This window comes from Chiloscyllium plagiosum, unplaced genomic scaffold (assembly GCF_037043375.1).
Source record: "Chiloscyllium plagiosum isolate Xiang-an unplaced genomic scaffold, Cpla_swu_hap1 HiC_scaffold_6, whole genome shotgun sequence".
In the NCBI taxonomy this organism is placed as follows: domain Eukaryota; kingdom Metazoa; phylum Chordata; class Chondrichthyes; order Orectolobiformes; family Hemiscylliidae; genus Chiloscyllium; species Chiloscyllium plagiosum.
The window spans coordinates 64,960,365-64,985,630 of NW_028270144.1; the positions used below are offsets into that span (position 1 = coordinate 64,960,365).

Below are 25,266 nucleotides of genomic sequence, written 5' to 3' on the forward strand. Positions count from 1 at the left end.
GTTCAGTTCTCGGGGCACGGGGGGGGGGGGGGGCTAAAGGTGCAAATACACAATATAGTTCAGTTCTCGGGGCACAGGGGGTAAAGGTCCAAAAACACAATATAGTTCATTTCTCGGTATGCAATTTTCACTTCAGACCACAGGGTGACGCTAAACCGAGCTCTAAGAATTTCCGGAAGTGATCGCGAGGCTTGTAGTTTCAAGAGTGGAAATGACATCAAATGTAATGTTATGTTAAATAAGCTTTTAGCACTCATTCGGATTCAAATAGTAGCAATACTTTATTGCTTTTCAGTAGAAATATCTGGTAAGAGCTGAGTACTGAGATAGAAAGGAAGGATATGAAACGGATACAACATTGCAAGAGTTTGTTACAAACTTGCCACTTCCGAGTTCACGCCCTGCAACATCGTTTAAATCATAGTGTTGGAGCGCTGTTCAAACGTGGTGAGTATGACTGCTTACAATAAACATAGCGCAGCATATTGATCTGTCATTTGGGTCAATAAGTTCATTTTCCAGACACACTGAACGGCATTTTAAAAGGTTTATCCTACTCCATGCAATTAAAGTGACGTGGTCAAATTCTCGATAAAACTCTCAATCGCTCAGGTAACCCCGGATATATTTTGTCAGTCCTACCAGGTAGGGAGTTCTGTTTTCTTTTGCCAGGTCCAAAGCGAGTGGGATCCTATCTGTAAGTCGTTATACTTGTCTTGAAAAATCTCCAATTTCATTGAAAACACAATCAGAAAGAAAACCCAGAAGGATTTATTGATTTCCCATTGTCCAGTGAAAAAATATGATGATAAAAATATTAATTACAGTACAGTTCCACCAAAGTAATCAGGATTTTCCCCACTGACCTTCAGCGCAGGGCAAAACAAACTAATTGGACACATCCCTAATTGCAGGTCACAACAATTTAAACATCTCTGTGAATATGCTTGTAATTAGTGATCTCATAAAAATCTATAACAATAAGTGTGTGTAAGAGATTCTGATAAAAAATGGTAATTCCTGACAACAGAATTTCAAAAAAACTGATTTATTTATGAAAAGGGTGTGGGATCTGTAAGATAAAGTTCTAAATTGAAGAAAAGCCGATTTTGATAGTATTAGGGAATAACTTTCAAAAGTTGATGGGGGTAGATATTTGCAAATAAAGGGATGACTGAAAAATGGGTAGCCTTCAAAAATAAGATAATCTGTCTAGAGACAGTATGCTCACGTGAAGCGCAAGGCTGGTAGGTGCAGGAAATGCTGGATGTCTCGAGAAACTGAGATTTTGGTCAAGAAAAACAAGGAAGCATATGTCAGGTATAAAGAGTAGAGTTGAGTGAATCCCTAGATGAGTATAAAAACAGGAGAAGTTTACTGAAGAGGGAAAACAGGAGGGCAAAAAGGAGACAGGTGAGAGCTCTGGTAAGTAGGGTAAAGGAGAATCCAAAGGATTCTACAAATGGATTAAGGATGAAAGGGTAACTAGGGAAAGAAAAGGAACCCTTAAAGATTAGCAAGGCCACCTATGTGTGGAGATGGGGGAGATTCTAAATGAGTATTTTGCATCAGTTATTTAGAGTCATAGAGATGTACAGCATGGAAACAGACCCTTCGGTCCAACATGTCCATGCTGACCAGATATCCCAACACAATCTAGTCTTACCTGCCAGCACCCGGCCCACATCCCTCCAAACCCTTCCTATTCATATACCTATCCAAATGCCTCTTAAATGTTGCAATTGTACCAGCCTCCACTACTTCCTCTGGCAGCTCATTCCATACACATACCACCCTCTGTATGAAAAAGTTGCCCCTTAGGTCTCTTATATTCTTCCCCTCTCACCCTAAACCTATGCTGTCTAGTTCTGGACTCCCCGACCCCAGGGAAAAGACTGTGTCTATTTACCCTATCCATGCCCCTCATTATTTTGTAAACCTCTATAAGGTCACCCCTCAGCTCCAACACACCAGGGAAAATAGCCCCAGCCTGTTCAGCCTCTCCCTATAACTCAAGTCCTCCAACCCTGGCAACATCCTTGTAAATCTTTTCTGAATCCTTACAAGTTTCACAACATCTTTCCGATAGGAAGGAGAGCAGAATTGAACGCAATATTCCAACAGTGGCCTAATCAATGTCCTGTACAGCCGCAACATGACCTCCCAACTCCTGTACTCAATACTCTGACCAATAAAGGAAAGCATACCAAACGCCTTCTTCACTATCCTCTCAAGTTTGTGAGGCATGATTTCCCACACACAAAGCCATGTTGACTATCCCTAATCAGTCCTTGTCTTTCCAAATACATGTACATCCTGTCCCACAGGATTCCCTCCAACAACTTGCACACCACTGAGGTCAGGCTCACCGGTCTAAAGTTCCCTGGCTTGTCTTTACCGCCCTTCTTAAACAGTGGCACCATGTTTCCCAACCTCTAGTCTTCCAGCACCTCACCTGTGACTATCGATGATACAGATATCTCAGCAAGAAGCCCAGCAATCACTTCTCGAGCTTCCCACAGAGTTCTCGGATACACCTGATCAGGTCCTGGGGATTTATCCACCTTTAACCGTTTCAAGACATCCAGCTCTTCCTCCTCTGTAATCTGGACATTTTGCAAGATGTCACCATCTATTTCTCTACAGTCTATATCTTCCATATCCTTTTCCACAGTAAATGCTGATGCAAAATACTCATTTAGTATCGCCCCCACTTTCTGCAGCTTCGCACAAAGGCCACCTTGCTGATCTTTGAGGGGCCCTATTCTCTCCCTAGTTACCCTTTTGTCCTTAATGTATTTGTAAAAACCCTTTGGATTCTCCTTAATTCTATTTGCCAAAGCGATCTCATGTCCCCTTTTTGCCCTCCTGATTTCTCTCTTAGGTATACTCCTATTTCCTTCATACTCTTCTGAGGATTCACTCGATCTATCCTGTCTATACCTTACATATGTTTCCTTCTTTTTCTTAACCAAACCTTCAATTTCTTTAGTCATCCAGCATTCCCTACTCCTACCAGCCTTTCCTTTCACCCTGAAAGGAATAACTTTTCTCTGGATTCTTGTTATCTCATTTCTGAAGGCTTCCCATTTTCCAGCCGTCCCTTTGCCTGCGAACATCTGCCTCCAATCAGTTTTCAAAAGTTCTTGCCTAATACCGTCAAAATTGGCCTTTCTCCAATTTAGAACTTCAACTTTTAGATCTGGTCTATCCTTTTCCATCACTGTTTAAAATCTAATAGAATTATGGTCTCTGGCCCCAAAGTGCTCCCCCACTGACACCTCAGTCACCTGCCCTGCCTTATTTCCCACGAGTAGGTCAAGTTTTGCACCTTCTCTATTAGGTACATCCGCATACTGACTCAGAAAATTGTCTTGTACGCACTTAAGAAATTCCTCTCCATCTAAACCTTTAACACTATGGCAGTCCCAGTCGATGTTTGTAAAGTTAAAATCCCCTACCTTTACCACCCTATTATTCTTACAGATAGCTGAGACCTCCTTATAAGTTTGTTTCTCAATTTCCCGCTGACTATTGGGGGGTCTATAATACAATCCCAATAAGGTTATCATCCCTTTCTTATTTCTCAGTTCCACCCAAATAACTTCCCCGGATGTATTTCCAGGAATATCCTCCCTCAGCACAGCTGTAATGCTATCCCTTATCAAAAATGCCACTCCCCCTCCTCTCATGCCTCCCTTTCTATCCTTCCCGTAGCATTTGTATCCTGTAACATTCAGCTGCCAGTCCTGCCCATCCTGGTCCACGTTTCTGTAATTGCTATGATATCCCAGTCCCATGTTCCTAACCATGCCCTGAGTTCACCTGCCTTCCCTGTTAGGCCCCTTGCATTGAAATAAATGCAGTTTAATTTATTAGTCCTACCTTGTCCCTGCCTGCCCTGACTGTTTGATTCTGTTCTCAACTGTACCAGTCTCAGATTGATCTCTTTCCTTACTATCTCCCTGGGTCCCACCCCCCCACCTTACTAGTTTAAATCCTCCCGAGCAGCTCCAATAAATTTCCCTGCCAGTATATTAGTCCCCTTCCAATTTAGGTGCAATCCGTCCTTCTTGTACAGGTCACTTCTAGCCCAAAAGAGATTCCAATGATCAAAAATGTGAATCCTTCTCTCATACACCAGCTCCTCAGCCATGCATTCATCTGCTCGATTCTCCTATTCCTGCCCTCACTAGCTTGTAGCACTGGGAGTAATCCAGAAATTACTACTCTTGAGGACCTCCTTTTTAAATTTCTGCCTAACTCTCTGTAAACTCCCTTCAGAATCTCAACCTTTTCCCTTCCTATATCATTGGTTCCAACGTGGACAATGACCTCTTACTGGCCCCTCTCCCCCTGAGAACATTCTGCACCCTCTGAGACATCCTTGATCCAGGCACCAGGGAAACAACACACCATTCTGATTTTTCGCTGTGGGCCACAGAAACGTCTGTCTGTACCTCTGTCTACAGAATCCTCTAACACAATTGATCTCTTGGAAGCCGACATACCCCTTGTTGCATTAGAGCCAGTCTCAATACCAGAAACCTGGCTGTTCCCCTGAGAATCCATTACCCCCTACATTTTCCAAAACAGCATACCTGTTTGAAATGGGTATATCCACAAAAGACTCCTGCACTAGCTGCCTACCTCTCTTACCTTTCCTGGAGTTAACCCATCTATGTGACTGTATCTGAGACTTCCCAACTGCCATCCATCACATACTGTTGCTGTTGCAAATTCCTCATTGCTTCTTACTTTCTTTCCAACTGATCCATTCGATCTGATAAGATTCGCATCCAGCAGCATTTATGGTAGATATAATCCGCAGTAACCCTTAAACTCTCTTTAAACTCCCACATCTGACAAGAAGTACATATCGCTGTACTAAAGGCCATTTTTGCTCCTTCACAATCTACAGACCCAGAAAATAACACTACCTTATTCCTGTACAAAACACTGCCCCAGGTTAAATTAATAGTTATAGCTTATATTTTAAGTTTAATCAAGAGACATATCTCCAAAAACATATAATCAAGAAAGAACCCACTCTACGCACTACTGCAGCCTTTCTATTGGACACACTTAAAACAACGATTAAATTATCTGACTCTGTGCTGTGAACTTCGCTCAAACCGGTTCCTCCAAGATTAGTTGTGAATTTCACTGTTTGTTAATTTTCCCAGATGCACTCCAATGTCCGGCGACACATGAATTCAAAACAGTAAAGGCAGTAACTGTGCAGGTTCTCTCTCTCTCCTGCACTGTCCTCACCATGTGCTTCCTTTGTCAGTTCTTCTCCCTTATAAAACTGCTGTTGTTTTGACTTTTTTTTTTCCAAAGTTCCAAAACTATGGAGAAGGATTTGGAAGCAAGAGAACTTGTGAAAATAAATAGCTATGGATTGAAAAATGTTCATATTACAGAGGAGGAGGAGGAGTTGCTGAATGTCTTAAAATGCATAAAGGTAGATAAATCCCCTAGACCTGAATAGGTGTACGCTAGAACTCTGTGGGAACCTAGGGAAGTGATTACTGGGACCCTTGCTGAGATATTTTGTCTCATCGATACCCACAGGTGAGTTGCCGGAAGACTGGAGGTTGACTAATGTGGTGCCACTATTTAAGAAAAGTGGTAAGGAAAACCCAGGGAACTAAAGACTGGTGGGTCTGACATCGGTGGTCAGCAAGTTGTTGGAGGGAATCCTGAGGGACAGGATTTACACATATTTGGAAAGGGAAGGACTGATTAGGGATCGCCAGCATGGCTTTGTGCATGAGAAATCAGGTCTCATTAATTTGATTGGGTTTTTTGAAGAAGTGATGAAGGTAGTGTGGTGGATGTGATCTATATGGACTTCAGTAAGGTGTTCAACAAAGTTCTGCATGGGAGATTGTTCAGCAAGGTTAGATCTCATGGAATACAGGGAGAACTAGCCATTTGGATATAGAACTGGTTCAAAGTTAGAAGACAGGGTATTGATGGAGGGTTGCTTTTCAGACTGAAGGCCAGTGACCACAAGGATTGGTACTGGGTCCACTGCTTTTCATCATTTATTTAAATGATTTGGATATGAACATAGGAGGTATAGTTGGTAGGTTTGCAGTTGACACCGAAATTGGTAGTGTAGTCGACAGCAAAGAAGGTTATCTCAGTGTACAATGGGATCTTGATCAGATGGACGGGTGGCCAAGGAATGGCAGATGGAGTTTAATTTAGATAAATGTGAGATGCTGTATTTTGGAAAGACAAATCAGGGCAGGACTTAATGATTGTTGATGAACAAAGAGACCTTGGCATGCAGGTTCATAGTTCCTTGAAAGTAGAGTCGCAGGTAGATAGGCTAGTGAAGAAGGTGTTTGGTTTGCGTTCCTTTATTGGTCAGAGTATTGAGTAAAGCAGTTGGAAGATCATGTTATGGCTGTGCAGGACAGTGGTTGGGCCATTTTTGGAATACTACGATCAATCTTGGCCTCACTGCTGTCGGAAGGATATTGTGAAACTTGAAAGTGTTCAGAAAAAATTGCGATGATGTTGCCAGGGTTGGAAGCTTTGAGCTATATAGCAAGAGTCTGATCAGGCTGGGGCTATTTTCCCTAGAGGGTCAGATGCTGAGGGGTGACCTTTATAGAAGTTTATAAAACCATGAAGAGCTGGGTAGGGTGAATAGTCAAGGTCTTTTTCCTGGAGTGGTGGAGTCCAGAACTAGAGGGCATATGTTTACGGTGAGAAGGGAAAGACTTTAAAAGGGACCTGAGGGGCAAACTTTTCACACACAGGGTGGTGCGTATATGGAATAAGCTGCCAGAGAAAGTGTTGCAGGCTGGTACAATTAGAACATGTAAAATTCAGCTGAATGGGTACATGAATAGTAAGGGTTTAGAAGGATATGGGCCACATGTTGGCAAGTTGGACTAGATTAATTCAGGATTTCTGGTCAAAATGGACAAGTTGGAGCAAAGGGTCTATTTCTTTGCTGTACAGCCCAAGACTATGACACTGTGTCTCTTTTTAGACACAAGAGGCTTGCTTTTCTGCCTCTCCTTGTCTGCAGGCATGCTCAGGGGAAGGTGTGTATGGCAGAATATCTGGCTCCATTTGAGGATTTGCCCTGAGAGCTGATCTTATGCCGCTTCACCTCAAGGAAATGTGGGACCTGCTGAAGATGCAGAATGCACTGTGCTTAGAAAGTGCTCCTTGTATCATTCAGCAGCAATCAACTGTCAGGCCTGTGCAAATGTATGAATCCTTCTGCTGTAAATGGAGTAGATCCCTGTTGCTGACACCTTTAAAAAGAACAAAAGATGAAAAAAATCAACTTTCTGCTCTCTATTTTCAGTAATTTAGTTTTTTTAAAGGGTAGTGAATCTTTTTATGGCTACTATATATTTTATTTTCAGTAAACAATCGATGTATCTTCAACAAAATAGAATTCCTAAAGGCTGTTCTTTCCCTAATGTAACCAATTCTGCCATACTATAGAGCAGACAGAAGTCATACAAGACCTTTGTTTCAAAAGTAAATTGATTACATATTTTATATATTTCTGGTCACTTATCTAGAACACTAGATGAAATAAGTCACACAAAGCTGATCTTTTTTGCTTGTTTGTAGGTTTTTCCACTGCTGCTGTGATGCGCACGTACGATATTAGCAAGGCTGAACCGTTGTCCAAGGAGCAGAGGAGATTATGTTTCGATACTCGCGCTCTAGTTCTGGAGCTGGAGAATAATGGTGAGTAAAACACAGCACTCCTGCTAAATGTTTGAATTTTATTGTATCCAACTTAAAATTAGACAAGATTAGATTCCCTAGAATGGAAACCGGCCCTTTGGCCCTACAAGTCCACACCAACCCTCCGATAAGTAACCTACCCGGACCCATTCCCCTACCCTATATTTATCCCTGACTTGGCAATTTAGCCAATTCACCTGACCTTCACATCTTTTGGATTGTGGGAGGAAACCCACGCAGACACAGGGAGAATGCGCAAACTCCACGCAGACAGTCGCCCGACATGGGAGTTGAGCCTGGATCCCTGGGGCTGTGAGGCTGCAGTGCTAACTATGGAGCCACTGTGCTGCCAATATTCTGCTGATGATCAAAACTAACTGTTTCATTCTGTGCAGATGGGACTTGATATTTTGTTTTTCTTTTTATAAATTACAAGAAGTTAAATTAGGGCAAACAGAAGAAGAATAAGTTTCTAAACTCATGAATCTGCCTAAGCCCATCACTTTCAGACCTCCACATTGTCCAGTCTGTCTCACCCTGGAACTATACAGTGGCAACAGAAGTGGTATTCCCCACTATATGGATGTTGCTGTCAATCCAAAAAGTCATTCTGCCTACCACACAAATGAGTAACAGACATCACGTCCCTTCAGCTCTTTGAAACAGGCAGCGTACTCAACCAAACATGTGCTTTCAAAATTCAGAACATGCTCTCCAACATTAGATGTGAGTCTGTGATTGGGCAGCACTGACTGAACAATCATGAGTGAGCCAAGAATTATACTAATAACCAATTTAAGATTATCTGACAAGCTTACAACACTGCTCACTTACATTTGCTAAAAGCTACATATATTGATTTGTAGGGGCTGGGCTTGTGCTAGAAGAATGAATTTGCCTAGTTATTGTACTTTTACAATTAAACAGTTGTATGGGTGACACTTTCCTGATATATTCTCCATGGGGTGTTTCACCCAACCAGGGTGCATTTGCTTTTTTTCTTAACTTTCTAAAAAAAAGCTGAGGTGGTAATCAGTTGAGGCAGTGCTATGGAGAACGCACCAGGAAACAGAGTCCATTTACCCACAAATCAGCACCCCCACCCCCATCCCCAAACACCATTTCTCTTACAATGTAAATTATCCTTCCCTTTGAAATTCTGATATCTGTCTTGATGAGTGCAAGATGAAAAGCTTAAATAACATGAAACAGAATTTTGCAGGGTGGGGGCGAAGGTTGGGGGGAGACAACCAACCAACATTCCTTGAAGATGCCTACGGATAGTCATGACATGCTGAAGATGGGCTCAATTGGTAGAAACTGGGCCTTCTGTCCCTCAGTGGGAGGAAATCTCACCCTTTCTGGGGTTGCTTATCAATGTGCAACAGTTCTGGCAGCACCAGATCTTGGTACTGGGCACTATCTGGAATGTAGGCAGGGCCGGGAAGAAAGATCCATGGATTGCATACCAGGTAAAAAGAGGCATTGGGTGGGAAGATTTAATGACCTTAGGGAGGGGATGGAGAGGTGAATTTTAAATTCCATGTTGGAAGAAGGAAGGGTATTGGGTGCTATCTTCTGGACAGGTGCTCCTGATGCCATAGTAGTATACCACTTCTTGACTTTTAAAAATGTTTTGCACAGAATTGGCTGCATGCCTCCATGCCATCCATTTTAATGGCAGGAGTAGTGTATTATTGGGGTCAATCAGATCAAGCTCAAAGGATCTTTAATTATTTATGTATATATGTTAAGAAGGCTGATGATATTTGACACATCCACCCTCTCTATTTGGGGGTTCGCGGTCATCTAGGGGTTGGCTTGGAAGGTGGTAGGCTGTTCACATGCCCTATTCAATGTTGAACCTCTCCTACCTCTCCCCACTCAGTACTGAAACACATCTTCTGGGCATGGCATGGAAAATCTGACAGTATGTTAGTTTTTCAGAAAAAGTCAAGTTCCACTTGTGTTCTGTACTCTTAGGCAACAATAGATTAAGTTATCACAACCTTTTAACTTGAATTTTTGGTGATTTTGTTTTGTTTACTTTCTGAGGGGCTTAATGGAAGATCTCCACCAAGTTTTTACATGTTACCTCCTCAGTATATTCTCTCATCTTGCTACCTTCTCCTCCTCCTCATATGCTCTTTTCTTACAGCTTCACAGCCTTGTACATTGTAAAAACTGAGGTCAAGGGCTTCTTTAGTATCTCTACCATTTCCTTAATTCTCCATAGCAAAGATTCCTTTTAGCTTACTTACCTAGTCCACTTCCTTATGATACTTTCCACGTGTTTTAAATTTTTATTACAGGTGGTCTTCCTGTCTAGTCCCTCATGACTTTATAATCCTTAACAAAAACACTGAAAGCACTGCAAGTGCTGGAAATCTGAAACAAAAACAGAAATTGTTGGAAAATCTCAGTAGGTCTGAAGTGTCAAAGGGTCATCGGACCTGAAACATTAATTCCGATTTCTCTCCACAAATGCTGCCAGACATAGAGTCATAGAGATGTACAGCACGGAAATAGACCCTTTGGTCCAGCCCGTCCATGTCAACCAGATATCCCAACCCAATCTAGTCCCACCTGCCAGCACCTGACCCATATCCATCCAAACCCTTCCTATTCGTGTACCCATCCAAATGCCTCTTAAATGTTGCAATTGTACCAGCCTCCACCACTTCCTCTGGCAGTTCATTCCATACACATACCACCCTCTGTGTGAAAAAGTTGCCCGTTAGGTCTCTTTTATATCTTTCGCCTCTCACCCTAAACCTATGCCCTCTAGTTCTGGACTTCCCGACCCCAGGGAAAAGACTTTGTCCATTTACCCTAGCCATGCCCCTCATAATTTTGTAAACCTCAATAAAGTCACCCCTCAGCCTCCAATGCTCCAGGGAAACAGCCCCAGCCTGTTCAGCCTCTCCCTAGAGGCTCAAATCCTCCAACCCTGGCAACATTCTTGTAAATCTTTTCTGAACCCTTTCAAGTTTCACAACATCTTTCCGATAGGAAGGTGACCAGAAGTGCATGCAATATTCCAACAGTGGCCTAACCAATGTCCTGTACAGCGCAACATGACCTCCCAACTCCTGTACTCAATACACTGACCAATAAAATAAAGCATACCAAACACCTTCTTCACTATCCTATCTACTTGCGATTCCACTTTCAATGAGCTATGAACCTGCACTCCAAGGTCTCTTTGTTCAGCAACACTCCCTAGGACCTTACCATTAAGTGAATAAGTCCTGCTAAGATTTGCTTTCCCTAAATGCAGCATTTATCTGAATTAAACTCCATCTGCCACTTCTTATACTTGTCCAAATGCCTTTTAAATGTTGTAACTGTACCTGCATCTACCATTTCCTCTGGCAGTTCATTCCACATACAAACCACCCTATGTGTGAAAAAGTTGTCCCTCAGGCCCCTTTTAAATCTTTCTCCTTTCACCTTAAAGTTATGCCCTCTAGTTTTGGGGGAAAGACTTGCTATTCACCCCATCTGTGCCCCAAATGATTTTATAAATCTCTATAATGTCACTTGGAATTGTTCTGAAGAAGAATAATATTGAATTCAAAACATCAACTCTGTTTCTCTTTCCACGAATGTTACTAGATCTGCTGAATTTCTCCAGCACTTTCTATTTTTAATCCTGCTCAGCATAGTTTTGTTCCAGGGCAGTGGGAAAAGTTGACAAAGGAAGTAGGGTGCGGCTGGCAAACTATAAGATCCGACTTTGTTTACTGGAATATCAAACCAGTTGTAATAATGACTGCCAGGCACTTTGGCAATTGTATCTGTAGAATCGGTTGACAAAGATAGCCAGACATGTGTTTACTAACATGACCTCAGAATGGATGTTTGACTGGCCAATACACTCAGTCTAAAATGCATTGTTGACAAAGCTTGCACGGAAATGATACTGGGGTACTTAGTTTGATTAAATACATTTTTTACCTTCTAATAAGCTAATCGATCTTTGAAGATTTTTCAATTTTTTTCATTCATACCATGATGCAATTAATTGACAACTTAGACAATGTAAGGCAATGTATTCCAAAGGGAATATTAATTTCTCTTGGTTCCTCACTCAAGAGAATGCTTCCCCTGTGGTTCGCCACTCATCTGGAGTGCCAGGAACCATGTCTACGTTCAAAATGGGCCCTACTCCATCAAAGTTGCAAGGTAATTGAAATACCTCCATGATGAATCTGGCAAGGGAGGAAATGCTGCATGTGGGTTTGCTACCCATACCTTTATCCTGCACTAACAAAACTCGCTGCAAGTGAGAATTGAGGCAGGAGTCCAGGAATCATGCCTTGTCAAATATTTTTTAAAGCCTTCTCACTCAACCTGGCTCCACAGAAAATCCAGGCCTTAATGGGTTTATTCAAATCCCTATCTCTAATATCCTCCTTGTATATGTTGCCTATGTTCTCATTGTTTCCCATTAGTCTTTGACCCCTGTGCTGGCTATCGCATGTTGGGTGCCAGTGCTGAAACAGTCAACTTTAAAATTCACATCCTCCCATTCACGGTCACATCATTTCTTATTCCTATACCCAGCCCTACAACCGTTTGAGAATTCACACACTGTTGTTTGTCACAAACTTGTTTCACCCCAGATTAGTAGCTATGCTTTCATCTGTTCATGGATTTCCCTCGTTAAGCCTCTCTGCCTCTTCAGCTTATCTTTCCTCTTAAGACACCTTTGGAAACATGCCTCTTTGACTAAGCTTTGACTAACCTATCCTAAGGTCTTCTTTGGATCAGTCTCATTTTTTGTCTGATCATATTCCTGTGAAGCATCTTTGATATTTTATTACATTAAAGGCATTATGTAAACACAAATTGTTGTCGGTGACCAGTTCAAATTGTAAGTATTTTAAGACCACCTAACTACATTAACAAACTAACCTTAAACAAAATGGGTGATAATGTAGTCTTTACCACCACCTGCAAGCAGAATATCGATGTAAGAAAAGTAGTTCAAACTAGTTTCATGCTCCACACATGTAATACTGTATACTCTAGTCTGGCATGTTTCCTGTGTTTTGAGAGGTTCCTGCCATTAGGGTCTTTGAGTTTAAGAAGCTGAAATAGCTCTGGGAACTTGATGTTCTGTTCGAGTGGTTATGATCATCCATGTTTTTAAAAAATAAAAATTCTTTGAACCAATTTATTTTGCCTCTGGTTTACAGTACCTATCCAAGAGGATGGGCAGTTAAGCAACTCTAAGGTTTTATCTCTGGCATTCTATACCAAACTGTGACCTGCCTAAGCAATATGTCAGCTATCTTTCTCTTTCTTTCAACCAGAGGCATAGTCATAGAGATGTACAGCACGGAAACAGACCCTTCGGTCCAACCCATCCATGCCGACCAGATATCCCAACCCAATCTAGTCCCACCTGCCAGCACCCGACCCATATCCCTCCAAACCCTTCCTATTCATATACCCATCCAAATGCCTCTTAAATGTTGCAACTGTACCAACCTCCACCACTTCCTCTGGCAGCTCATTCCATACACGTACGACCCTCTGCGTGAAAAAGTTGCCCCTTAGGTCTCTTATATCTTTCACCTCTCACCCTAAACCTATGCCCTCCAATTCTGGACTCCCTGACCGCAGGGAAAAGACTTTGCCTGTTTATCCTATCTATGCCCCTTTTTAAAAAAATTTTTCTGACAAATTTATTGAAATGCAGAAAACATATAACGGAACGTAATCAGTCATCCAAAAGATACTTTTTTTTTAGTGTTTCAATTTTAAATAATAAAAAAGTTACAAAGCCAGAACAGACAGACATTTCATATCCGAAACGAAATACATTAATACAAATGCAGATGATTCATCTCCCAGCAAGTTGCAGTCAATTGTTTGATTTATTTGGTGCAAATTAATGACGGGGATTTTTGCAGCAATTTCCATAAACAAGAATCCTTGTTTTATAGCAGTTTTCTGAAGGATTTCTTAGCAATTGGTCTTTTTCACTTAATCTTGCTCCTTTGCGATCATTCCACACTGCCGCTGGATTCGTACTCAGAACCCTTTTCTCCATCCTTGATACGCAGTCTATTAAAGACTTTTATCCAGAGCAGCCCCAGGAATTCTGCCCCAGTTTTATGGTGCTAGAAGAGTAGCTGCGTCTTCCTGGATTTGAGCTCCATCAGAGCCTGTGCCATGTCCCGGTCTCCGTGCTTCTCCTTCTCCCAGATAATCCTTGCCCGCTCCGCGGCGTTCTTGTCCCCACTTTTCCTGAACAGCGCTTGCATCTGTCCCAGATCCATGTCCTGAGGCTTACTTGCGGACCCACCTCCCTGTTGCCATACCAAGCCGGGCAAACAGGGCACAGAGCAGTGTTAGGCTCCATCCGGCAAGCCAGCTGGTCGCTACCGGTGAACACGCGAGCTCCAACCGCCCGTGCCCTGCCCTTGCTCTGCTGCGATCCACTCCCTACTTGATGTGAAGTGATTAGTCTTCACTCTGCAACTCTATCCTGTGCAAAAGACATTTAATCAAGGATCTACTGATTCCCCTCAGATGGATGCTAATAAAAAAACTAATTTAAAAAGACCTCCATTGGATTTGGATCAATATTTATCCACTAACCAGCACAAATAAACAAACCATTTGGGAATTATCATATTGTTGTTTGTGGTACTTCTCTGTAATGAGGTCAGCCAGGTCCACTTCATAGAATGAGTTTCCTGATTGTACCAGATTAACAGCTCCAATCAGGGAGCCCTGGCTGACAGATAACAACAACAGTTTCGGTCATACTGTTCACTCTGAGAGCTGGCCCTGAGGGAGCTGGATCAGTGTTAAAGACTCTACGTGTGTAAATAAAGGGTGATGTGGTGATGGGATACTGGTCTTTGGAGCTATTTCAGTGGCAATGGAGAAAAGCATGCTCCTGAAGAAATTCAGTTTTCTTTGAGTCGGGGTAAGCATTTCTCGCATCATGCTGTTATTTGGAAAGCTCAACTCGTTCGATCCTCCCTTCAAAGACTGGGTTCAGTATGTGGAAAGAATGCATTATTTTTCCACATTGAGGCAAATGAAAAGCAACAAGTAATTCTCCTGACAGCTTGTGGACCCAGAGCCTTTTCAGTTATTAGATGCCTACATTTCCCTGAGGCACCAGTTAGTAAAACCTATCAAGAGTTAATGGATGTAGTTCAGGAATATTATGATCCCAAGTTGCCTCTAATTCTGAAACCCTATCAGCTATACTCAGCAATTCAAGAACCAGGGGAATCTGTATCAAATTTTTAACCAGATTAAGATGAATGGCTGAGGCATGTGATTTTGGTTAACCCTTAATGAGATGCTGAGAGACCATTTGCTACGTGGGATTAATGATGCACCCATGCAAAAACACCACCTAGCTGAAGCCCAGCTGGACTTCAAACAGGTACTACAGCTAGTTTTTATCATTAGAAAATGTAGCAAGCTGAGCATTTGAGTTGCAGGGTATTCTGATGGAAGTGGACAACCTTGTCAGTCCGACTGAGCATCGGGAACACCACTTGAGAGAAGGCAATTGCATAGCCTTACTCAGGACATATCCTGAACAAAATCCAAAAACAAAGCCAAGCCTTGGCCAAATGGTTAAAATTTTCTTCAGGATCTGGGCTGGCAAGCCGTTGTAGTTGCTGCCAGAAAAAAGACTCAAAATAGCAAATGAGTTTCATTGGATCTAAATGGAGTAAGAGATCGTAAACCCATTGTCAGGGGAGTGCACATTCTGTGAAGTCCACCTACATCTGGTTTGGAACAATTAAATTGCTTAGCAACATCCAAATCAGAACCAATCAAAATAAACATCTGGTTAAATGGTCACCCAGGTCTAATGGAGGTCAATAGCAGTATGGCCATTTTAGTGACGGCAGAACAAGTCTTTTACAAAATTCGCTCTGGATTCCAACCCTTAATTTTGCACAAGGCCTTGGCTAGACTGAGAACCCATGCCAGGGAACCAGGTTAAGTGTACAAGTTCTGTTCTAATGCGAGAAGCAGTTGGTTCAATTACAAGAGATTGTAATAAAAGGTTTGGGCCCAAGCTTGAACAAATTGGACAAAAAAGATTCACCTCAATTGAGGTAACATTTTCTGATTAGAAAATGGCTGCCAGAATCCAGTAATTATTAAATATCTAGACGTTTTTCAGGAAGATCTTGGGACTACCCAAGGAGCCAAGTCAACCTTGCATGTTGAGCAGGAAGCAATTCCATGATTCTGCAATGCCTGCTCAGTGCTGTTTGCCTTACAAGGCAGAAATCAGAAGACTGGAAAGCGAAGGAGTCATTAAACCAGTCCTGTTCATGAATGGGCAGCATTGGTTGAACTAATTATGAAGCCCAATGGGTTGATTCACCTTTGTGGGGATTTTAAACAAATGGTCAACAGCTTTTTGCAGCTGGATGAATACTCAGTCACTTGCCTGGAGGATTTATGCGCAAAGCTGTGGGGGGGCTGCCCTTCACAAAGCGCTACATGAGCCACGTGTACTTGTATTTGCAGTTAGATGAAGATTTCCAGAAGTATGCTACAACTAATACCCGTATGGGTTTGTACCAAATACGAAACTGCCATTTGGGGTATTTTCAGCCTGTGCAATTTTTCAGTAGATGATGGAGAACAGTTTACAAGATCTACCCTAGATTGCCGTTTATCTAGATGCGTCGCTAATAACAGGAAGACCAATGGGCGGCACATTGGCTCAGTGGTTAGCACTGCTGCCTCACAGCGCCAGAGACCCGGGTTCAATTCCCAACTCAGGCAACTGTCTGTGTGGAGTTTGCACACTCTCCCTGTGTCTGCGTGGGTTTCCTCCGGGTGCTCCGGTTTCCTGCCACAGTCCAAAAATGTGCAGGTTAGGTGAATTGGCCATGCTAAATTGCCCATAGTGTTAGGTGAAGGGGTAAACGTAGGGGAATGGCTCTGGGTGGGTTGCGCTTCAGCAGGTCGGTGTGGACTTGTTGGGCCAAAGGGCCTGTTTCCACACTGTAAGTAATCTAATCTAATCTAATCTAAGGAACACTTCGAGAACTTGAACATAGTTTTTAGACATTTCTTCCAAGTGGGCGTATGCCTTAGAAGGGAAAATCGTGTGTACACAGGCACCGCAATGACCTATTTGGGTGACCAGAGTTGACTAGACCCATTGAAAGATAGTGAAAGCAATTAAAGTTACCCTGCTCCTATGTCTCCCAAGCTTAGGTCTTTCCTTGGGCTGGTAAATTATAATAGAAAGTTTATACATTGCCTGGCCTCCATCTGACACCTTTTTGTTTCAATCTCTGAAATATGTTCAGATTCTGAAATGGTTGCATGGCCAAGCCACAGCTTTCATGGTAGAGATAAAGCAACTATCTTTGTCTAAGATGTTGGCACACTATGATCCCAAGCAAGATCTGGTATTGGCATGCAGTGCCTCCCTGTATAGCATTGGGGTAGTATTAGCTTATAGGTGGCTCAATGGAGAGGAACGCCCCATAGCGTATGCATCCAGAACTTTGGCTAATGCAGAGCATAAATATGCCCAGAAAGAGAAGGAATGTTTGGTAGTCATATTTAGAGTTGGGAAGTTCCAGCAATAGCTTTTTTGTGGAAGTAACTTTGTAATGATAACAGACGACAAACCCCTGCTTGGTCTACTTAAGGAGAACAATGCTGTGCTGCCCGTAGCTTCAGGCTGAATTCGGCAGTGAGCTCTAATACTGAGTGCGTATAACTACAAGTTAGAACACCATCCAGGAAACCAAGTAGCAAATGTGGATGCACTGAGCTGCCTCCCAGTGGCAGATACACCACTAGTGATACCACTGGAAGAGTCTATAATGATTTTAAATTTTCTGGTCACACTTCCAGTCACAGCTGACAACATCAGACTTGGGATGCAGAAAGATCCGATCCTGGCAAAGCTGAAACAGCTGGTGTGATGGGGGAAAGATCCAGTCTTGGCAAAACTAAAATGGCTGGTGGTGATGGGGGAAACCAAAGGGCTGTCGCAAACCAAATGAAGCTTTTTTGGACTCTGAGAAGCAGATCACATATTATGGGGAGCAAGAGTGATTGTCCTGAGCAAAGGTTGCTGCCACATACTGGCTGAACTACACCAGAGACATCCAGGAATTTCCAAACTGAAGATGCTATGCCTGGTGACCAGTATTGATACAGAAAAGCATTGGTGGGGCAATGTCCTCAGAGCCATCAAGGACAAAAATTACCACTGGCAGCTCGCCACATTCATGGGAATGACCAGGTAAACGCTGGACTTGGTTACAAGTCGACTATGCAGGCTCTTTCATGGGCTTATTGTTCTTAGTCATTGTGGATGCCTCCTCAAAATGGCTGGACTGCAAATGACTTCAAGAACACAATAATGGTCACAAGACACCTCAAAGCGAGAGAGACCGTTTACTATTTGGGCCAAATTGTATTGTAGAAGCTGTGGGAATGGTCCTGCATGGGTAAGAGGCATGATCAACGAAAGGTCAGGTAGGTGCAGCGGTCCTGAACAAGCACGTGGACCAAATGAAAGCTGCAAAACTCGCAAACGGTGTGGGAGCAAAATGTGCCTGGCTTCTCAACGGCCTTTCCGACTGTTCTGGAACCCATGGGTTCTCCCTGTCCATCCGGTATTAACGACACCTCAGAATCTGAGATGGACATAGCGGATATCACTATCCCAATGCCTTTGTCACCTGAAGGAGAGAATTAATTTTTTTGAGCTGCTCCAAATGCAAGAGGCGAGCCACTGTGCATTACATGCTGCCTGTATCAGAGGCAGAGTTGGAGGAACCTGAACTGGTGCTAAAATGCCCTGGGAGGAGCAAAAAAAAAGAACCAGCCTATGTCCTCGGACTCTGGGGGAGGGATGTAGTGATTGGAACAAGGTCAGCCAAGTGGACCTCATAATGAATTCCCTGGTTGGGGCTGTTAATCTGTTCCAATCTGAGAACCCTGTCTGATAAATAAGAACGTGAATGTCAGACGTTCTGTTCGCTCTGAGGGAACTGGATCAGTGTCAAGGACTCGCCATGTGTAAATAAAGGGTGAGTTGGAGACAGGATACCATCTCTGTCGAGTTATTTCACTCCCTGTGCATAAATTGCCATATTTTCTGTACCTTACAACAATCACAACATCAAATTCACCATCATCTCCTCACCACTTTTTGGGCATCCTGAGGCATTGTAACAACCTGTATAAATGCAAATCTTCCTTTTACCTGACTGCTCAGTTCAGATAAGGAGCCTATCAATGAGCAGTCATTTAGGCAGCAAAAGAAGTAGGTCAATTACAAATAGAAATATTTTAACGATATCTTTATTTTTAAATTCTTTTTTAACGATAAGGTTTTCAAAAAGAACAAGCAGAGGCTGTAGTCACAATATTAGCAAATTTAACTTGTGCTAATATGGAATCCACGTACAGGGACATGGTAACCAAGGCACAGCAGGTAGGTGGAGCTTTTGTACTAGAAACTGGCTTTTAAATCTCATTTTTCTGATAAAATGAAAACAAATGGTGAAGAATGGTGTGAGAACCTTTATGGGTAAATCTACTTCTGACTATCCCATGAAAGGTGAAGAAATTATCACAATTTACTGCACAACTTGATGAAAAATGCCCATCTTTTTAAAATAAGAGGAATAAAACACGAGAATCTGGGAAACCAATTATTTAGATCATTTAAATCACAAATAACTGCCCCTTTTTTTAGAAACCCAGGCCTGGATATTCCATTGAATCTCTGATTAAAGCTGACTCTGTGGGAATTGATGATTCTAACTGGCAACTTCCCAGTGTCTGGAACTCTCCAAAGGAATCCATTAAAAGGTAGATAATTGAGAGGGTTCTGCTTCTGTTAGGTTAATAGTTACCCAGGGAAAGGTAGACGATTGGATGCCAAGTTTAGCTCCTGGGTAAAGAGTAAGATGATCCACTAACTTATACACCTGTCCCCCACTTCTGCCTGCCATCACCAAGACATCTACCAGTATCCTGTCCAGGAACTACACTGCTGGCCTGAGCCTCCAGGGCCCAGTACCCTGGTGCCCACTGAACCTGCTCACATCTCCATCCTCCCACCACAACTGCACTCCTCATTCCCTTGCAAACCTTGCTGAACAACATCTGCCCCCTTGCAGGCAGGCACTGTCATGCCCCTTTTGGCAAAAGTGAGGACTGCAGATGCTGGAAATCAGACTCTACATTAGAGTGGTGCTGGAAAAGCACAGCAGGTCAGGCAGTGTCCAAGGAGCAGGAAAATCGACATTTCGGGCAAAAGCCCTTCATCAGGACTGAAGGCAGAGAGCCTCCAGGGTGGAGAGATAAATGGGAGGGGAGTGGAGTTGGGGAGAAGGTAGCAAAGAATACAGTGGGTGGATGGGGGTGGAGATGAAGGTGAGGGTCAGAGAAGAGGGTGGAGTGGATAGGTGGGAAGGAAGATTGGCAGGTAGGACCAGTCATGCCCCTTACTATTGTAGTATTTGTCTTTCTAATTGTGAACTGCCCTTGCATTAAGCTTTCACTGACTTACAAGCAAGGTGATTGGACATCAACATTTCTGAATTAGTTATCATTTAAGAAATGCTTTTTTTTTGTTTTTCCTACCAAAGTGTATAATTTCTCATTATTCCATCTGCTGTGCTTTTGCCCACTTGTTCAGCCTGTCTATATCCCAAGGAAGCCATGTTGCATCCTCCTCACAACTCCCACTTCCACCTAGTTTTGTGTTGTCAGCAAACTTGGAAATATTACATTCAGATTATTGATTCTGATTGTGAACTGCTAGAGTCCAAGCACTGACTCTTGTAGTAACCCATTGGCCACAGTCTGCCAAATTGAGAATGACATGTGTATTTCTACTCTCTTTTCTGTTTCTTAACTAGTTCTCAGTCTATGCCAGCACATTATTCCCCAACCCCATGTGACCTAATATTGTTTAATAACCTCTGTGTGGGATCTTGTCAGAAACCTTCTGGTCATCTAAATTTATATTATTTGATGGATCACCCTTATCTATTCTGCCAGTTATATCCCCAAAACCTCCAAAAGGTTTATCAAACATGATTTCTCTTTCATAAATTCAAGTTGATTCTGCTTAATTCTACCATTATTTTCTAAGTGTCCAGTTGTCAGATTCTTTATAATAGATTCCAACATTTTCCAGTGTCAAGCTAATGTGAAGATATGTGCTCCCATTATCCCTTCCCCCTTCACCCCTCTTAGATACTGGGAATACATTTGATACCTTCTAATCAGCATGAAACTTTCCAGAATCTGTAGACTTTTGATTAACCACCCAATGCATCCATTATCTCTACAGCCACCTTTTTCATCATTAGTACAGACCTACTTTCAGTCTCATTAATTTCCCCAGTAAACTAGTTAACCAATAATTTCTTTCAATTCCTCACTCAGTGGACCCTTGTTTCTCTGCAAATGTTTTGCACTTTTCTCCATGAAGACAGACTCAAAGATCCCAATTTTGTTTTTGTTTTTTTTTTCGCTCCTGGGTTAGGAGTGTAGAGGGACATTTCCTGGCTCAACAAACCCAACCTGGGAAAAACTGGCTCAGGTTTTCATTCCAGAGTGGCAGGGTTCCTTGGGAGACAGGTTGGACAGGATGCTTCCATGCATTAGCACTTTTAAAAGGTTAATAAAAGAACGAGCATTGGTCATCCTGCAGCTGTGTCATTATATTGGCAATTACAACATATCAGCTTACTCCTAATTATGTTGATAATTCAGCTATGTTGTCGCAAGCTGCATGCATTCTGATAGAGAGCCTTTAGTTTTGCCTCTTTTACCTCTGTGTATTTTGACCCTACTTACTGCTGGCCGTTGTTTCTCCTGCCTTACTGTTTGGATTAACACTTTTCTTCCTACTATTACCAGCTTTGCTATTCTCCTATTGAAATACTCTTTTAACTTTCCATTCCCTGCCAAATTTAAACTCTGCCCAGCAGCACTAGCAAACCTCCCTGTGATGATAACGGTGCTACCAAAGTAAATCCTGTCTTCCTTGTACAGATTCTGTCTGCCCCAGACCCAATTTCAAGCCATTCATCCTGCACTCTCTCCAGCAAAATGTTTGTTTGCTCTATCCCATTTCTATATTCACTAATAGTTGGCACTTTGAGTAATCCTGAGGTTACTGCCTTTGAGGTAGCTCCTCTGCCCATCTATGTAAATGTGGACCACACCTTTTGTTTACTGTTTGTAAACCCTTACCCCATTAGAATGTACCGCAGCTGCTCTCTGACATCCTTGACCCTGGCAACAGGAAGGCAACATACTAATCCCGGAGTCACGTCTACAGTCACAGATATACTGTCTGCTTTCCTCTAACTATTGAATTCCCTATCACTATTGCCCTTTCAATTGTTCTCTCAAAATGTGTTTGAAAGGAGTGGGGAAATTCCAGAATTTCAGCTGATACAGTAGTAAAGATACATCCATTTCTGGAGGAAAATTTTGAGGAGATGGTAGTCCTGTGATTTTGTCTGCTTTTGTTCTTCTTCCTGGCAAAGCTCAAAGTTTGGAAGTGATGAAATAATGTTGATAAGAGTTGTTGCAGTACATATTGTAGATCACCACAAAATTCAGCCACACGACCTTGGGGTACTGTGGGTGGATGGTGAGTTTCTCTGATTTGGGAGTGTTTCTGTGGCTGCACCAAGCCAGCAGAGTAGTGTGGAATCCATCACAGTTCTGGCTTGGTGCTTGTCAACGGTAGCAAGGCTTTAAGGAGTCAGCAGGTGAACCACTCATTGGGGAAGACCTAGCTACTCACGGAAGCATGGTGGTTTCTCCAGTTGAACTTAATGGTAACTCCGATCTCCCCACTGGTGTTGAAGTTGATATGCATGAAGGTCATGAGGATAAGTTTATTGCAGAAAATAAGTTTCCCTGCACCTTGTCAGGGTAAATCCAAAATGTAGCTTTTGTCCTGCTGCAGATTGGCATTGACACTTTGCTGTCAGAGGAACTATAAGTGGAAATGTAAAATTATCAGTGAGCTTCTCCCACTTCTGCCCTTTTAACAAAAGGAACATCATTGATAAAGCAGTAAATTTGACCCCCCTTGCTACTGGCCTTTATTTCTCCTGCCTAACAGTTTGGCTTAACATCTTTCTTCCTACTATTACCAGCTGTGCATTTCTTCTATCGGAATACTATTTTAGCTTCCTATTCCTATGCCAAGCTTAAACTCTGCCCAACAGCACTAGCAAATCTCCCTGTAATGATAATGGTGCTACCAAGGTAAATGTCAAAGAGTGTGGTGCTGGAAAAGTCTATGTTTCAGGCATAAGCCCTTCATCAGGAATGAGACGCAGGCCGAGATGGGTGGGACGTCAACTTGCAGATCGTTTCAGAGAACATCTCTGGCACACCCGCACCAACCAACTCCACTGCCCTGTAGCTGAACAATTTAACCCCCCTCCCACTCCGCCAAGGACATGCAGGTCCTGGGCCTCCCCCATTGCCAAACCCTAACCACCTGTCTTGGGACCCTCCAATCACATGGGATTAATGTGGATTTTATCAGTTTCCCCATTGTCCCATCCCATCCCCCCCAACCCCCCCTTTATCCCAGTCCTAATCTCCCAACTTGGCACTGCCCAGTTGAACGATCCTACCTGTCCATCTTCCTTCCCACCCATCTGCTCCATCCTCCCCTCTGACCTATCACTTTCGCCTCCACCTTCATCTACCTATCACATTCCCAGCTGCCTTCCCCACCCACTTCCCCACCCACTTCCCCACCCACTTCCCCACCCACTTCCCCACCCACTTCCCCACCCACTTCCCCACCCACTTCCCCACCCACTTCCCCACCCACTTCCCCACCCACTTCCCCACCCACTTCCCCACCCACTTCCCCACCCACTTCCCCACCCACTTCCCCACCCACTTCCCATTTATCTCTCCGCCATCTTGGCCCACAAGCCTTATTCCTGATGAAGAGCTTATGCCCGAAATGTTGACTCGCCTACTCCTCTGATGCTACCTGACCAGCTGTGCTTTTCCAGAACCACATTCTTTAACTCTGATCTCTAGCATCTTCAGTCCTCACTTTCTCCTACCAAGGTAAATCCTGTCTTCCTTGTACAGGTTCTATGTCCCAGACCCAATTCTAGTACCCCAGAACTTTAAAGGCCTCCATCCTACACTATCTCTTCAGCAACAGGTTCATTTTCTCTATTCCATTTCTGTATTCACTAATAGGGCAGCATACTCAGTTGGATGCTGCCATGATGATAAGGGCTACGTAATGTTCCTCTCCTCTGATATTCCATTCTGATGTCTTCTGTAGAGTGAAGCCCACACCATTGTTACTAGCACTCCTTTCATTCTTATACTAACGTTTGGGAGGAGGCCTCAGTCATCCAGCCCCTCCCCTATGAAGCAATTTTCAGTAGGCCAATTGAGAGGGGTAGCTGCCTGTAAATAAACGTGAAGGCTAGTAGCAGAAGGTTGTTAGCGTTAGATGGCAACAGGAACATTTTCTGAAAAGGGAAAATTACCATTGTCTTACCACCGTAGTCTGCTCTGTCACCCAAGAGAGACAACCAGTGGTGGTTTAACCTGAGGTCACCATGCCTCAGGCGAGGGGAGAGGTTGAGAAGGAGAGTCCTTCATGGTAATCTCAGCTGGTGTGGGAATTGAACGCATGCTTTTGGCATCACTCTGTATCGGAAACCAATCATCCAGCCAACTGGGATTTTTCTTAAAAAAAGGAATCAATGATGTTGAATTGCTTTCTATTGCTCCTCACTGCCAATAAATGCTTTCAATTATTGGCAGGGCTGACTAAATTGCACAGGACAAAGCAGAGTGGAAAAACAAGAAGATTGTTCTCATTGTATAGAATTTAAAAACTACATAATGTTATTTTTTTGGATCATCTAATGTCTGTTTCTTTCAGGAAATAATGCTGCAACAAATCATGGCCCATTTAGACTCCATAAGAAAGGATATGGTTATTCTGGAGAAAAGTGAATTTTCTAACCTGAGGATGGAAAATGAGGTATGACTCCAAAATACATAAAATACGAGTAGCTAATGAAATTAACAGCTTTGAGGGTTGGATTGAAGAGCTCCCAATATGGGCACAGTGGTTGCATTGTGAGATTAACTCATGCCCGTTCAATGTAAAAACAGACTGCATGGCAACTCCTTAACAGTTGTGCAATAGAAAGATTGCTGCATGCTGAATGTGTGGTCAGCTGTGGTGGAAACTTTCCCTGGAATTACAAGCTATTCTTGATCAGGGTGATCATGAAACCTTTGTCAATTGTCATAAATACCCAGCTGGAACGTGAATGTGTTTCGGGGAAAGGATTTTGCTGTCTTCACACGTGACTTCAGACCTCAACAAAATGGTTGCCTTTTCACTGCCTTCTGAAATGGTGGGGCAAACTGCTCTGTTGAATCAAACTGGTTAAAAATAAAAGCAACGAAACTGGATAGTTTTCTTTATATTGAACCCCTAGAGATGGGAAAGAT

At 42.8% G+C, this 25,266-nt stretch overlaps 1 protein-coding gene across 2 annotated transcripts in view; it reads left to right on the top strand.

Moving 5' to 3' along the window:
- Positions 1 to 204: 204 nt before the first annotated feature.
- The window catches only part of ccdc90b (coiled-coil domain containing 90B), a 42,951-nt gene continuing 17,889 nt past the window's right edge, over positions 205 to 25,266 (top strand). For both annotated transcript variants that reach the window (XM_043691639.2, XM_043691640.2), the window contains exons 1-4: positions 205 to 447; positions 7,615 to 7,734; positions 19,104 to 19,207; positions 24,686 to 24,787. In XM_043691639.2, the coding sequence (XP_043547574.2) occupies positions 342 to 447; positions 7,615 to 7,734; positions 19,104 to 19,207; positions 24,686 to 24,787 (432 nt within the window). In that variant the 5' untranslated portion in view covers positions 205 to 341. The remainder of the gene's footprint in view (positions 448 to 7,614; positions 7,735 to 19,103; positions 19,208 to 24,685; positions 24,788 to 25,266) is intronic.